General features: G+C 46.2%; 1 protein-coding gene across 1 annotated transcript; it reads left to right on the top strand.

Annotated features, from left to right (window-relative positions):
• Positions 1-44: 44 nt before the first annotated feature.
• tbc1d2 (TBC1 domain family, member 2) lies at positions 45-11,704 on the top strand. The gene is made up of 10 exons (XM_079695594.1): positions 45-145; positions 248-358; positions 1,442-1,614; positions 4,664-4,775; positions 5,895-6,095; positions 6,722-6,909; positions 7,256-7,376; positions 8,533-8,718; positions 10,203-10,324; positions 10,511-11,704. The coding sequence occupies exons 1-10, from the start codon at positions 47-49 to the stop codon at positions 10,695-10,697; spliced, it is 1,500 nt and encodes a 499-aa protein (XP_079551720.1). The 5' UTR covers positions 45-46; the 3' UTR covers positions 10,698-11,704.
• The last annotated feature ends 4,429 nt before the right edge of the window (positions 11,705-16,133 follow it).

The following is a 16,133-nucleotide window of genomic DNA, read 5'->3' as shown; positions in this document are numbered from 1 at the left end:
CTGCTACATGTTTATATAATATAATTATGTTTCATGTCAGGTGATCATGAAGCTGTGTGATCAGCTGACTTCCTGTTTGTCCTCTGGCGGCTGTTCAGACTCTCAGAACCTCACACAGCTGCAGCAGGAAGTGGAGAACCTGAAGGTGAGACTCATTACCTGAAGGTGAGACTCATTACCTGAAGGTGAGACTCATTACCTGAAGGTGAGACTCTTTGTGAAGTATTTACATTTGGGCTCTGATCAGGACGACATGGAGGCCTTCAGGACTCAGAACTGCTTCCTGAACTCAGAACTCTACCAGCTGACTCACCTGTGGAGGACCAGCTCCCAGCAGGAGACCAGCCTGATGCTGAAGGTGGGTCTGTCCCTCTAAATGTCCCCCTCACTGTCATTCAATGTCCCCTCAATGTCATTCAATGTCCCCTCACTGTCATTCAATGTCCCCTCACTGTCATTCAATGTCCCCCTCAATGTCATTCAATGTCCCCTCACTGTCATTCAATGTCCCCTCACTGTCATTCAATGTCCCCCTCACTGTCATTCAATGTCCCCTCAATGTCATTCAATGTCCCCTCACTGTCATTCAATGTCCCCTCACTGTCATTCAATGTCCCCCTCACTGTCATTCAATGTCCCCTCAATGTCATTCAATGTTCCCCTCAATTTCATTCAATGTCCCCTCAATTTCCCCCTCAATGTCATTCAATGTTCCCTCAATTTCCCCCTCAATGTCATTCAATTTCTCCTCAATGTCCCCCTCAATGTCATTCAATGTCCCCCTCAATGTCATTCAATGTCCCCTCAATTTCCCCCTCAATGTCATTCAATGTCCCATCAATGTCCCCCTCAATGTCTTTCAATGTTCCCCTCAATGTCCCATCAATTTCCCCCTCAATGTCTTTCAATGTCCCCCTCAATGTCCCCCTCAATGTCATTCAATTACTCCTCAATGTCTCCCTCAATGTCATTCAATTTCTCCTCAATGTCCCCCTCAATGTCATTCAATGTCCCCTCAATTTCCCCCTCAATGTCATTCAATGTCCCATCAATGTCCCCCTCAATGTCTTTCAATGTTCCCCTCAATGTCCCATCAATGTCCCCCTCAATGTCTTTCAATGTCCCCCTCAATGTCCCATCAATGTCCCCCTCAATGTCATTCAATTTCCCCCTCAATGTCCCCCTCAATGTCTTTCAATGTCCCCCTCAATGTCCCATCAATGTCCCCCTCAATGTCATTCAATGTCCCCCTCAATGTCATTCAATGTCCCATCAATGTCCCCCTCAATGTCTTTCAATGTCCCCCTCAATGTCCCATCAATTTCCCCCTCAATGTCCCCCTTAACTTTGTTCATGCTACCTTCGCTTGGATAGAAATAGATTTGAATCTCCATTGGACATTAACCTGGGTAAATAAAGGATATATATTCCATTGTCTTAGTGCTCCCACCTGGAGGCGCGGCTCTGCCAGGAGGAGAGTCGATACCTGGGCGTCCTCAGGCAGCTGCAGGAGAACAAAGCTCTGGAGCCGGCCCAGCGGGGGGCCGTGCAGAAGATGATCGCGGACGCTCTGAAGGGGGGGCTGAAGGGCGTCATCCGGCTGGACATGGCCAGGTAACACCTGTGAGGGGAGGGGGGGTGTGTTCAAGAAATCTCCCTGGTCCCCGGCTTGAGCTTGAACCTCAGGATCCATGTATCTGTGATCCTCTCCAGAAAGGAAGTAGTCATCACATACAGAGCATCAACTAGTTCCTGAACAGTGTCCCTCACATGCTGATATCCAAGAGAGGGAGTTCCACAGTCACAAGATGGAGGAATAGAAAGACGTATTCAATGTTTACTTCAAGGCAGCTATTAAAGCTGACCTTGTAAAACAAAAGCGGAAGCCTGTTAAAAGGCAAAACGCTGACAAATGGTTTGACCAGGAATGCAAGACCATCAGAAAAGACCTGAGAAAATAGCAAATGAAAAACATCGGCAACCAAACAACCCAGCCTTACGCATTAGATACAATGACCTTTTAAACAAATATAAATGATAAGGAACAAAAAACAAAATGATACCCACATGAAACTTGAGGATATTGAGAAAGCCATTGATCAAAATCAATTCTGGGATCTGTGGAGCAACTTCAACACAAAACAACCGCAAGCATTACCCATCCAAAACGGTGACATCTGGAGAGAACATTTTGAAAGTTTGTACAAAGACATACCAATAAATCTAATGAATTCAGATCAATGTATTACAAAAGAGAAACTCCAAACATTAGAATAAACTATTAAAGACCACCAGGACCCCCTTGATTTCCCAATGACTTGGGAAGAGTTGACCACACAGACACAATCTCTCCGGCCAAGGAAAGCTTGTGGCCCAGACAACATTCAAAACGAAATGCTCAGATGCAGCACCCCAGAGATGCAGGGTACAGTGTTAAAGCTGTTCAGTATCATATTGCAGTCAGGATGTTTCCATCTGGTGCAAAGGGCTCATCTTCCCCATTCATAAGAGTGGAGACAAATCAGACCCTAAGAACTACCGTGGCATCTGTGTCAGCAGCTGTCTGGAACATTATTCTGTAGTATTCTAAATAAAAGAATACAAGATTTCCTTCACCAACAATCCATCTTGAGTCAAAATCAAATTGGCTTCCTTCCAAAACACCGCACCACCGACCATGTATATACCCTTCACACTTTAGTGAACAAACATGTACACCAAACAAAACATGGGAAGATATTCACTTGTTTCATTGATTTCAAAAAAGCTTTGGACTCTATTTGGCACGAAGGGCTCTATTATAGACTTCTACATTGTGGTATGGGGGGCAAAATGTACGATCTGGTTAAATCAATGTATTTAGGGAATAAGTGTGCTGTTCAAACTGGAGACAAACAAAGTGAATTCTTCACCCAGAGAAGAGGTGTTCGTCAGGGTTGCAATTTAAGTCCCACTTTATTTAATAAATATATAAATGAACTTGCTGTTCAGTTGGATCACTGTGCTGCTCCTGGCCTCTCCCTCCTAGAGAGAGAGGTGAAGTGTCTGCTTTATGCTGATGACCTTGTTCTGCTGTCTCCTACTGAACAAGGACTCCAACAACAGCTGGACATAGGAGACCAGTACTGTAAGAACTGGGCCCTGGCAGTCAATATGAAGAAAACTAATGTCATGGTTTTCCAAAGACGCCCCAGATGTCAGGAGAACAAATACCAGTTTACCATAAATAATCATATCATGGAACATAGTATGAGTTACACCTACCTCGGTTTAACCATAACAGCATCAGGACGTTTCAACATGGCAGTGAATGCACTCAAAGAAAAAGCCAGAAGAGCTCTAAATGCAATTAAGAGAACATTTTATAATGTCCAAATTCCAATTAAAATCTGGCTCAAAATCTTTGATAGTGTGATCCAGCCCATTGCGCTGTACGGTAGTGAAGTATGGGGTCCACTCAGTCACCAGAGCTATACCCGCTGGGACAAACATCCAACAGAGTCTTTCCATGCAGAATTCTGCAGATACATTTTACGTGTTCAGAGAAAAACACCAACAAATGCATGTAGAGCAGAATTAAGCAGATACCCACTGATCATTAACACTCAAAAGAGAGCACTGACATTCTTTAACCACCTTAGGTCCAGCCCCCGAGACCCCCTCCACTCCAAAGCCCTCCAAAGCCAAGAGCTAACCCCAGAGAAGAGTCCCCTATGTCAGCTGGTGCTGAGGCTAGCTGCCCCCTCTCAGAGCCACTCTGACCAGTCTCTCAACAACACTGCTCTCCAAACACCAATCACAGTCAAACGCATTATAACACAATGTAAAGACAACTATTTACAACATTGGGAAGAAGAAAGTAAAAGCCAAAGTAGATTAGAATGTTACCTGGCTCTAAACAGAGAGTATGAGCTGGCAGAGTATCTCTCTACTGTCAGAGATAGAAAGCAGAGACAGATCCTAACCAAGTACAGGCTCAGTGACCACAAACTGCCAATCCAAACAGGAAGACTCAAAAGATCCTGGCAACCAAAAGAGAACAGAACATGTGGTCACTGTACGACAGGTGAGACTGAGACAGAGATGCACTTCCTCCTGAAGTGCCAAACATTCAACGAAGTAAGGAGCATTTATTGGAACAAGCTGAACTCTGTAATCCCAGGTTTCAAGGAGGTTGATGACCTCTCAAGACTGAGAGTACTCCTAGGAGAAGGAGACAAGGCACACCTTGCTGCCCAATATGTATACACATGCCACAACCTGAGGGACAGTGAATGAGACTCACACACACACACACACACACACACACACACACACACACACACACACACACACACACACACACACACACACACACACACACACACACACACACACACACACACACACACACACACGTGTTGAAATGTAATTGTATCACTGTATATATATATCATCAATAATATGTAAACATTTGAAATGTCTGTTAATGTTGTTAATTATTTTGTATTTTGATGCTTTGGCAACATTGTTTAATTTAACTTTCATGCCAATAACGCCCCTTTGAATTGGAGAGAGAGAGAGAGAGAGAGAGAGAGAGACTGAACGAACACCTGGTGGGGGGGGGGTAACAGGAACACCTGTGGGGGGGTAAGAGAAGGTTCTGATGATGTTTTGTCCTCAGAGATCACGATGAGTACGGCTTCCAGATCGTCCCTGAATATGAAGTCGAGGACATGAAACTGCTCGCTAAGATCCAGGCGCTGGAGATCCGCTCCCACAACCTGCTGAACCAGGTCCCTGCACACCTGTAAACCTGTAACACCTGTAACACCTGTACACCTGCACACCTGCACACCTGTAACACCTGCACACCTGTAACACCTGCACACCTGTAACATCTGCACACCTGTAACACCTGTAACACCTGTACACCTGCACACCTGCACACCTGCACACCTGTAACACCTGCACACCTGTAACACCTGTAACACCTGTAACACCTGTACACTTGTACACCTGCACACCTGCACACCTGCACACCTGTAACACCTGCACACCTGTAACACCTGTAACACCTGTAACACCTGTACACTTGTACACCTGCACACCTGTCATACAGTCCTATTCATATCAAACATATATCATTTAATACAGTTTAACACCAGTTTAATGATACAGAGTGGGGAACATGATGTGACTGATGAGCTCCGGTGGTTCTGATGGTTGTTGTGTTTCTCTGTGGTTCTGATGGTTGTTGTGTTTCTCTGTGGTTCTGATGGTTGTTGTGTTTCTCTGTGGTTCTGATGGTTGTTGTGTTTCTCTGTGGTTCTGATGGTTGTTGTGTTTCTCTGTGGTTCTGATGGTTGTTGTGTTTCTCTGTGGTTCTGATGGTTGTTGTGTTTCTCTGTGGTTCTGATGGTTGTTGTGTTTCTCTGTGGTTCTGATGGTTGTTGTGTTTCTCTGTGGTTCTGATGGTTGTTGTGTTTCTCTGTGGTTCTGATGGTTGTTGTGTTTCTCTGTGGTTCTGATGGTTGTTGTGTTTCTCTGTGGTTCTGATGGTTGTTGTGTTTCTCTGTGGTTCTGATGGTTGTTGTGTTTCTCTGTGGTTCTGATTGTTGTTGTGTTTGTCTGTGGTTCTGATGGTTGTTGTGTTTGTCTGTGGTTCTGATGGTTGTTGTGTTTCTCTGTGGTTCTGATGGTTGTTGTGTTTGTCTGTGGTTCTGATGGTTGTTGTGTTTGTCTGTGGTTCTGATGGTTGTTGTGTTTCTCTGTGGTTCTGATTGTTGTTGTGTTTCTCTGTGGTTCTGATGGTTGTTGTGTTTCTCTGTGGTTCTGATGGTTGTTGTGTTTCTCTGTGGTTCTGATTGTTGTTTTGTTTCTCTGTGGTTCTGATGGTTGTTGTGTTCCCTCAGGAGGGGGAAGACCGGCCTCTGATTGGTCGCTGGGCCCAGTTCCTCGCCGGCAGGTCCAGCAATGACCTCTGTTCCTCCCCGGAGCTCAAAGGCCTGCTGCGGGGGGGCGTCCCACGGGAGTACCGGCAGCAGGTCTGGACCTGGCTGGTCCGGGCCAGAACCAGGAGCGCCAGGGAGCGCCACCCACAGCGATACCAACAGGTACACAGGAAGTACACAGGAAGTACACCTGACACACCTGGACTTTTCAGCTCCTGAGTGCTAGCTGTTGTTAGTTAGCTACAGTTAGCTGGCGATTGTTAGCTGGCGGTTGTTGGCTGGTGATTGTTGGCTGGCTGTTGTCAGCTAGCTGTTGGTAGCTAGCTGTTGTCAGCTGGCTGTTGTCAGCTGGCGATTGTTAGCTGGCGATTGTCAGCTAGCTGTTGGTAGCTAGCTGTTGTCAGCTAACGGTTGTCAACTAGCTGTTGTGAGCTAGCTGTTGGTAGCTAGCTGTTGTCAGCTAGCGGTTGTTATCTAGCTGTTGTCAGCTGTCTGTTGTGAGCTAGTTGTTGTGAGCTAGCTGTTGCGAGCTAGCCGTTGGGAGTTAGCTGTTGTGAGCTAGCTGTTGCGAGCTAGCGGTCGGGAGCTAGTTGTTGGGAGCTAGCGGTCGGGAGCTAGTTGTTGGGAGCTAGCTGTTGCGAGCTAGCGGTCGGGAGCTAGTTGTTGGGAGCTAGCTGTTGCGAGCTAGCCGTTGGGAGCTAGTTGTTGGGAGCTAGCTGTTGGGAGCTAGCTGTTGTTAGGTAACACTATATTACATGTTACTGATTAACCAGCCGCTGTGTTTCCAGCTTTGTGAGAAAAGCGATGCATCTCCTCGTCCCGCCTCCAGACAGATCCAGCTGGACCTCCACCGCACCCTGACCACCAATCAGCACTTCTCCTCACCCTCTAGCCCCGCCCTCCAGCAGCTGCGCCGTGTCCTATTGGCCTTCTCCTGGCAGAACCCTGCCATTGGCTACTGCCAGGGCCTCAACAGGTAAAGACATGTTCCTACTTTGACACAGGTGAGGCCCCTCTGTGACACTGTGCGGAAACAGAAGCCCTTTCTCAATCGCGAGTAAAACTGCTGCAGAGCAACTATTTCAAGTATACTACGTCATCGAGTGGCGCCGAAGGACTGTGCCCAGCATTCTGCGCCACTCGATGACGTAGTATACTTGAAATATTTGCTCTGCAGCAGGTGTACTCGCGATTGTGACGTGTCATGTGACGTGACATGTAACGTGTCGTGTAACGTGTCGTGTAACGTGTCATGTTACGTGTCGTGTGACGTGTCGTGTGACATGTCGTGTAACGTGACATGTCATGTAACTGTTCCTCAGGCTGGCGGCTCTGGCCCTGCTGGTCCTTCAGAGCGAGGAGGAGGCATTCTGGTGTCTGGTGGCCGTGGTGGAGAACATCCTGCCGCCGGATTATTACACCAAACAGCTGCTGGCGTCACAGGTCTGAGTCTAAACCAGTTCCTCTGAGTCTAAACCAGTTCCTCTGAGTCTAAACCAGTTCCCCCTCCCATCATCACGTGAGTCTAAACCAGTTCCTCTGAGTCTAAACCAGTGACTCTGAGTCTAAACCAGTTCCTCTGAGTCTAAACCAGTGACTCTGAGTCTAAACCAGTTCCTCTGAGTCTAAACCAGTGACTCTGAGTCTAAACCAGTTCCTCTGAGTCTAAACCAGTGACTCTGAGTCTAAACCAGTTCCTCTGAGTCTAAACCAGTTCCCCCTCCCATCATCACGTGAGTCTAAAGCAGGGTTGCCAACTCTCACGCAGCTGGCGTGTAACACACGCTTTCACTCTCAATCTCACGCTGCCCAAACTATTCTCCCGCAGAACACAAGATGAACCGGAGATCGTTTTTGGCTGGTTATTTAAAGTGTTGAGTTGACAGTTGCTCGAGCTGTCCATCCACCCCCACCACTCTTAACAACGTCAACAGACAGCAGAGCGGTGGGAGCCGGTTGGTCAATCCGGCCCGTACTGCGCAGATCTAAGATCCAGGAGAAATGATAAAGTAAAAGTCTGCTGCTTATCGTTCTACTAGGCAACATAGAGTCAAAGAGTGTGTGTGTGTGTGTGTGTGTGTGTGTGTGTGTGTGTGTGTGTGTGTGTGTGTGTGTGTGTGTGTGTGTGTGTGTGTGTGTGTGTGTGTGTGTGTGTGTGTGTGTGTGTGTGTGTGTGTGTGTGTGTGTGTGTGTGTGTGTGTGGTATGACCGTTTGAGACCACTGACATCATTATAATATATAATAATAGTTCAAGTACATCCTTTCAAACTGCTAGTCACATCCTCATGGAAATGGAAATTTATCGAGTTCATTTTTATTTATCGTACGATAAGTCAATTATGTGCTTATCGCGGGAGGCATACAATAAAACAGTGGAAACATGTTTGCTTTTCATTAGAGAATGAGACTGTGTGCCCTTTAGAGTCTGTGTCCAATGTTGTGTGTTTGTATATATCCTATATACATGCTAAGGTCCCGCTGCTGACACGATAGCAGTCATTTCGTGCGTATATGTGTAATCAAACCCATGATATCAGAATCTCACTCCAGCCAGGTACCCAAAGTTGGCAACCCTGGTCTAAAGAGTGTATTCTGCAGGCGGATCAGCGCGTCCTGAAGGACTTCCTGTCGGAGAAGCTCCCTCGTCTCTCTGCTCACCTGCAGCTTCACAGCGTGGACGTGTCTCTGGTCTGCTTCAACTGGTTCCTGGTGGTGTTCGTGGAGAGTCTGCCCAGCGACCTGCTGCTGAGGCTGTGGGACGCCTTCCTGTATGAGGGCAGCAAGGTGACCCCCATTATCACTCAGATAGAAGATACAAGGACCTGTTTGGGGTTTGGAGCAGGACACTTCAGAGACATGTCCTTAGTAACAGCTGGAAGAGAGAGGGGGGGGGCTACAAGGATCTGTTTGGGGTTTGGAGCAGGACACTTCAGAGACATGTCCTTAGTAACAGCTGGAAGAGAGAGGGGGGGGGCTACAAGGATCTGTTTGGGGTTTGGAGCAGGACACTTCAGAGACATGTCCTTAGTAACAGCTGGAAGAGAGAGGGGGGGGCTACAAGGATCTGTTTGGGGTTTGGAGCAGGACACTTCAGAGACATGTCCTTAGTAACAGCTGGAAGAGAGAGGGGGGCTACAAGGATCTGTTTGGGGTTTGGAGCAGGACACTTCAGAGACATGTCCTTAGTAACAGCTGAAGAGAGAGGGGGGGGGGCTACAAGGATCTGTTTGGGTTTGGAGCAGGACACTTCAGAGACATGTCCTTAGTAACAGCTGGAAGAGAGGGGGGGGGGCTACAAGGATCTGTTTGGGGTTTGGAGCAGGACACTTCAGAGACATGTCCTTAGTAACAGCTGGAAGAGAGGGGGGGGGCTACAAGGATCTGTTTTGGGGTTTGGAGCAGGACACTTCAGAGACATGTCCTTAGTAACAGCTGGAGAGAGAGGGGGGCTACAAGGATCTGTTTGGGGTTTGGAGCAGGACACTTCAGAGACATGTCCTTAGTAACAGCTGGAAGAGAGAGGGGGGCTACAAGGATCTGTTTGGGGTTTGGAGCAGGACACTACAGAGACATGTCCTTAGTAACAGCTGGAAGAGAGGGCGGGGGCTACAAGATCTGTTTGGGGTTTGGAGCAGGACACTTCAGAGGACATGTCCTTAGTAACAGCTGGAAGAGAGGGGGGGGCTACAAGGATCTGTTTGGGGTTTGGAGCAGGACACTTCAGAGACATGTCCTTAGTAACAGCTGGAAGAGAGGGGGGGGGGGCTACAAGGATCTGTTTGGGGTTTGGAGCAGGACACTTCAGAGACATGTCCTTAGTAACAGCTGGAAGAGAGGGGGGGGCTACAAGGATCTGTTTGGGGTTTGGAGCAGGACACTTCAGAGACATGTCCTTAGTAACAGCTGGAAGAGAGGGGGGGGGGGCTACAAGGATCTGTTTGGGGTTTGGAGCAGGACACTTCAGAGACATGTCCTTAGTAACAGCTGGAAGAGAGGGGGGGGGCTACAAGGATCTGTTTGTGGTTTGGAGCAGGACACTTCAGAGACATGTCCTTAGTAACAGCTGGAAGAGAGGGGGGGGGGCTACAAGGATCTGTTTGGGGTTTGGAGCAGGACACTTCAGAGACATGTCCTTAGTAACAGCTGGAAGAGAGGGGGGGGGGGGGGGGCTACAAGGATCTGTTTGGGGTTAGGAACAACAAAAAGCCAGTGCAAAGTTTCCTGACGCTATTTTTTAATGTATATTTGAATAATCAAAATGTCTGCAGGTGATGTTCAGGTACGCTCTGGCTCTGTTCAAATACAAAGAGGAGGACATCCTGAAGATCCAGGACGGAGTGGAGATCCACCAATACCTGCGCTTCTTCACCAAGACCATCACCGACAGCAGGTAGAGAGACTTCCTGTTTATCAACTACTTCCTGTGTATCAAATACTTCCTGTTTATAAACGACTTCCTGTGTTTGCTTCCTGTTTATAAACGACTTCCTGTTTGCTGCTTCCTGTTTATAAACGACTTCCTGTGTACTGCTTCCTGTTTATAAACGACTTCCTGTTTGCTGCGTCCTGTGTGCAGGCGGCTGACCAGCATAGCGTTCAGCGACATGAACCCGTTCCCCGGCCGGCTGCTGAGGAACCGGAGGGTTCTCCATCTGCAGCGTCTCCAGGCGGAGCTGCAGGACCTGGAGGACCAGCAGGAAGAGTTCCTGACGGAGAACCGGAGGGACGACAAGGAGCTGGATGTCAGCGAGGACGAACTCTGAGTCATGGAGTTTTTTTACTTTGAGAGACTTTCAGGGGAAACACGACGAGTGTTAGCACGTAGCTAACACATGCTATTAAAGGAAACCTATTAAAGCAAAATCCACTTTTCCATGTCTTTTATACATAAACATGTGTATATATTCTTAATGGCCTCGGCCCCTTAGTTCCAGTGAAGAGATTCTTAATGCTTCCTCTTACCAAGTCATTTTGGACAATTCTCTGCTTCCATCTTAGTGGAGAGAGTCTGGGGAGGAAGAACCTGACCTGCAGACACTGAGCCTCTCGTCCAGCATCAGGGTCTGACCACACTGATGCTCTCCTGGATGAATGAGAGTCACACACACACACACACACACACACACACACACACACACACACACACACACACACACACACACACACACACACACACACACACACACACACACACACACACACACACACACACACACACACACACACACACACACACACACACACACACACACACACACACACACACACACACGCACACAGCCACATCTTTTAAAAGCCTTCCCAGAGGAGTGGAAGCTGGAGTGGAGGGAAGCTGCTGTAGTTCAATGTGGAGGTGAACAATACTTCTGTCTCTAACGTGAACTGTGGCTGCAGTCCAATAATCAAAAAATCAGCTCCTAAGTTCTAACCCTATCTCCTACTCCTTGACCTCTGAGTGAAAGGTCACGGGTTAAGGGATAGTGGATAGGAGAATTCAAAAGGACTTAGGAGAAGAGACTGCACTTTCATTATCCCACGTGTTTATGATGCGCCAGCGGACGTCCTGAATGTGCGTCTGCTGCTGTGGGGAAACTATGGAAACTACAGTTTTCTATACAGAGGACTACAACATGGATGTTTAATAAGAAGGAGGGACTCATCTAGAGACTCTGCACCGTGCTCTGATGCTGTTGCTTTATGCTTTATGAACAACAGAGAAACATATTCTTCATGACCAAAGCTGGAATTGAAATAAAAAAGGAAAGTGAAACTTCTGCTCGTCACCCTCTCCCTCCGGTCCACATTAATACAAATGATCCCAATACGTATGATTGATGAAAAGATCTTAAAATCAATACAAATGTATTTATTATAAACGTTAGTCCTTAACACCTATCACTGTGTACATCATTCAAACATCTTTTAAAAGTTGAACAAACCCCACACAGCTCAGTGAAATGTTGACTTTATTTGATCATTTCAGTAAAAACTAACGTTCATATTTCTCTTTTTGATTATAATACTGATGAACGTTCAGAACAAAGCACTTTGGGAACTTACCACATACGTTTTAAAATGCTTAATAAGCACCGTAACTTTCATGATATCATTTCTCCGTCATAATCGGTTGTTTCCGTGAACGGCCGACTGTTGTGTGACGTCAAATGCTGCGGCTGCAAGGCATTGTGGGGCAGCATTTTCTCCTTTCCTTTCCTAAAGGAAGGTCCAGTGTTTCCTAAAGGAGGTTATAAAGGAAGTTTGAAAGCTCCTTTCCTATCATCTAGAGAACCAGCTCTTATCATGGCTGCCACTGAGGGACTTCCGGGTCATTACACTCCGTCAGGAAGGTTCCTGAGAGAAACTGACAATTCGACCGCAGCCTGAGTCTTGGTAACTACGTGATTGCTGGAAGAATCAAATAAAGCACTTGTTGAGCTAATGTCGGCCTTTATCTGATTCAGCAGCTCTTATGTCTCGAAATGAAAACATCTGCTCCTTGTTGTTCTGGGTTTGAAGCTTGATGGTGAGGCACTGATGGTCAGAGTAAAGCCCCAGCGCCCCCTGCTGGGCTCAGGGAGCTTGATGGTGATGCACTGAGGGTCAGGGTAAAGCCCCAGTGGTCTTCAAAGCCCCACAATGCTTTGCGCACGGACCAATTTCCAAAATCTTTGGCGGGAATTGCTGAATCGAAGTAGTACACATTTAAAAGTAAGCATGTTCAGTGGCGTAGTAAATGTGCACATGACGTGTGTTTAAAGTTTACAGTCCATTTGAGTTTTGCCCATGTGAACGCAAACCTTCTGAAACATGAAGCAATGGAAGAAACTGTGGTCTGGAGCGCACCTGGAGTGGCTCTCAGGTCTGAAGGAGACCTCAGCGCGCTTTGACTCAATACATAATGAAAATGAACCTTGTTTTGACTTTGCCTCTTTGGTTGGTCTGTGTGGTTTATGCTGCGATGTGCACCGATATGTGTACAAGAGGTTTGCAGACATCGAGTATGATATGAATACACATGTTATTGATTGGTGATTTTATGATCTTCTCATGGCTGCGTGTCCTCCAGGACTTTCTGCAAGCAGAAGGAGAACATGTTAGTGTTGTGGTTCTGTCCTGGAGAGATGATCGTTTCACAGAATACAGTTACTCAAGTACATCTTCGCAAATCAGTTATGAGTCTTCAAACAAATCGCGTAGTAATCAGCAGCTAAACGCTTCAACACGTGTATTTCATTTTGTTATTCTACAGTATGTTAATGTAACTCAATTTGTGTTCTTTGAAATTGAAAAGGATATCGCATTGTGTTTGTTACTTTCGTTGCAGTTGTATATGTCTTAAGTGTAATTTGGCTCGGCTTCCTCTTTATGGACATGCTTTTTATTTCGAATGAGAGGTAGCGCTGTTGACAGGAAGTTGTTGTTGCTATGGAAACAACGTGACGGAGATCTGGGGAGAAAAGTCATATCTACATATAAAGACGGAGAAAGTAAACAATAACGTTTATGCTTAAGTGTTAGCACCCCCCGAAGAGGCACAAGCTCTTACGTTGATATTGGAGTTTTCAATAAATTCAATTTGAAAAAAAACGGGAAAAAACAAACAAAAGTAATATCCAAATAACAAAATTGAAACCCGAATAGTACTGCAACGAATGAATATTCGGGTATTCGGGTACATCCCTAGTATGTATAAATACATACTAGTGACAGTGACGTGAGCAGTTATGTGGAGATGTGACATGCAACGCGGATGTAAAGAGAATGTTGTGTTCATTCTCAGAATAAATGCCAGAAAATACCCCAGATGCTTCGCTGTCATTTCCTGAGTGATAACAGGTCGTTTACGGTTGTGACCCGTTATCCCCCGGTATACCCTAGTCAGCTCCCCTAGTTGCACCAATCAGTGTGCGATTACCGTACAGCCAATCACAATGCGTGACGTCATTGGTAAGCGACGGACCCCGAACACATATGGTACTGACACCGGTCGACCGCGGGGAGATTCCCAGTCGATCGCGAGATGTGTCTAAAAAGAGAACAACAATATTCAGTTTTATCGTTAATGTCCTGTAACATAATCTTCCTGTGCCAGAATAATGCACTTGAACGCATCAAAGCTTTGTGATTGGCCGGTGTGACCCCATTTGTCGGAGCGCGGCTGGTGGGCAGTGGGCACTAGTTCGCTGACGTTGTCCGTGGCAACAGGAGTGACAGTCCGCACACACACAAGACCGCAATTATGGCAGAAGCAAAAAAGTCCAAAATATATAATGTTCACTCCGAGTGGGAGGATGATTGTTTTTCTATCTGTTCCAATTCAAAGTCCATCTGTCTCTCATCTGCAATGCGAGCGTGGCTTCATCGAAGAAGGGTCATTTCGGAGCAGCATTTCAAAACAGTGCACAAACGCTACAAGACGGAATTCCCTCCTGATTCTGGCCTACGCTCCCAAAAGGGGAGGGGCCTGAGAGGACAGCTAAATGCACAGCAGTCCATTTCCACCAGGCCCAACAACAAGAGCAAGGCTGCTGCCAGAGCATCTCATCGTGTCAGTCACGTTCTGGAGAAACACAGGAAGTCTTTCAAAGACGGAGAAGTTGTGAAAGAAGTATTCCTGGAGGCTGCCAACGCGCTTTTGGGGACAGTCAAAATAACAGCAGCATTTCAACAGGTTTTTGATATAATAAAAACTCAAGTTAGATACCGTTATTAATCAGCTGTTGAAGGCCCATTCCCAAACCGACCCCTACACCCTACCCCTACCCCTCCGTTTGCGCGTTCACGCGGAGGGTCCGCCAGATTGAGGGCTGTTCCGAAGCAACGAGTGTGGAGCGGTGTGGAGGGGGAGTGGGCTATCAAGCCCACAAACAGCGAGTCGTCAGCGGTGCTGACTTGAGACCGGTCTCTACCTGACCGGAGTCACGCTGTGTGTGTCCGTCAGGAAACAAGCTGTTAGCAAGTAGTTCCAGCAAACATCCTCTGATAAACTGCGATGTTAACAACCTCATGATAACCTCATATGTTTTAACTTAGGATCATACCTGTGTTTAGTCTAGAAAAAGGTAAATGTGTGCATTTTATTATAAAGTTGTGTATATTTACAGACTGTTGCAAAAACTAAGAAGCTTATAAACATCAGGTTTAAAACCAATAGAGCTTTACAAAAAAGTAACACAATGAAATATGTTTGGAGTTTTATTTCAGTTATTAATTTACATTTTTTGTCAAAGAGGTGCTGATTTGAAACCGTTGTTACATACAGTTACGGTATTTCCTGTTTCTGCAGGAGAGAGGGGATGTTACGGTTTGTGAAGGAAGCAGGACCCAAATGCAGATATAAACTGAAAAAAACTCCTTTATTTCAAGGCTATGATATAAACCAAGACAAAACAGAACACTCACCGAAGAACTAGTGATGACACAAGACGAACCGACCAAGACAGACAGAAAAACCAGAACTTAAATACACACAAGACTAATCACACAACAAGACACAGGTGAGGAGGGAGGAGGAAACACAGGGGCCACAGGTGAACATGATCAGACAATCAGGGAGGGAAAACAGACAGACAGCAACAGGCAAGACAGGAGGTGAACACTTTACAAAATAAAACAGGAAACAAAAGACAGAAAAAGACAAGACAAAACACAACACCGACAGATCGTGACAGGGGAGGCCGTCCCAAAGCTTGCTGCTGTATTTACTCCCTTCATCTGACAGGAGGAGCCTCGTTGAGCTGAGAGTGTGGCTACAGGCAGAGTTCACTCCGTCACGGAGGGGTAGGGTCGAGGGAGTGGTTTGGGATTGGGCCTTAGTTTGTTTGAACTTATTCATTCACTGATTCTTGAGAGTCGGGACAAAACATGTCCCACATAGACAAGTCTTATTTATATCAAAAATAAATAAATTAATAATGATTGACATACTCATAAAGTTAGATCTAAAGGAATTGTGAATACTGATGTTCTGTTTTAGCATAGATAATTACTTTTTTGAGGGATATTTGTTTAAATGTATGACCAGTGATTAGACGGCCCATGTTATTTCTCTTGTCCTGAGCAAGAGGTCACAATATTCACCAGCCCCCAAAATCTTTAAAAACCTCTACAATTGTGAAAACATTTATATCAAATCAAACATAAGGGTTATGAATGTATAAAACAATGCATGCCATGAACATCTACAAATATTTTCCATA

The sequence above is a fragment of the Notothenia rossii genome (genome assembly GCF_949606895.1).
Source record: "Notothenia rossii genome assembly, contig: scaffold_445, whole genome shotgun sequence".
Lineage (NCBI taxonomy): Eukaryota > Metazoa > Chordata > Actinopteri > Perciformes > Nototheniidae > Notothenia > Notothenia rossii.
Note: the sequence above shows the minus strand (reverse complement) of the source record. Positions and strands in the feature narration are given on the sequence as shown.

Excerpts from the sequence above, each read along its gene's own strand:
- tbc1d2 (XM_079695594.1), top strand. The coding sequence starts at position 47 with ATGAAGCTGTGTGATCAGCTGACTTCCTGTTTGTCCTCTGGCGGCTGT. Across the intron at positions 6,910-7,255 it reads TACTGCCAGGGCCTCAACAG|GCTGGCGGCTCTGGCCCTGC; the intron begins GTAAAGACATGT and ends ACTGTTCCTCAG. Across the intron at positions 7,377-8,532 it reads AACAGCTGCTGGCGTCACAG|GCGGATCAGCGCGTCCTGAA; the intron begins GTCTGAGTCTAA and ends TGTATTCTGCAG.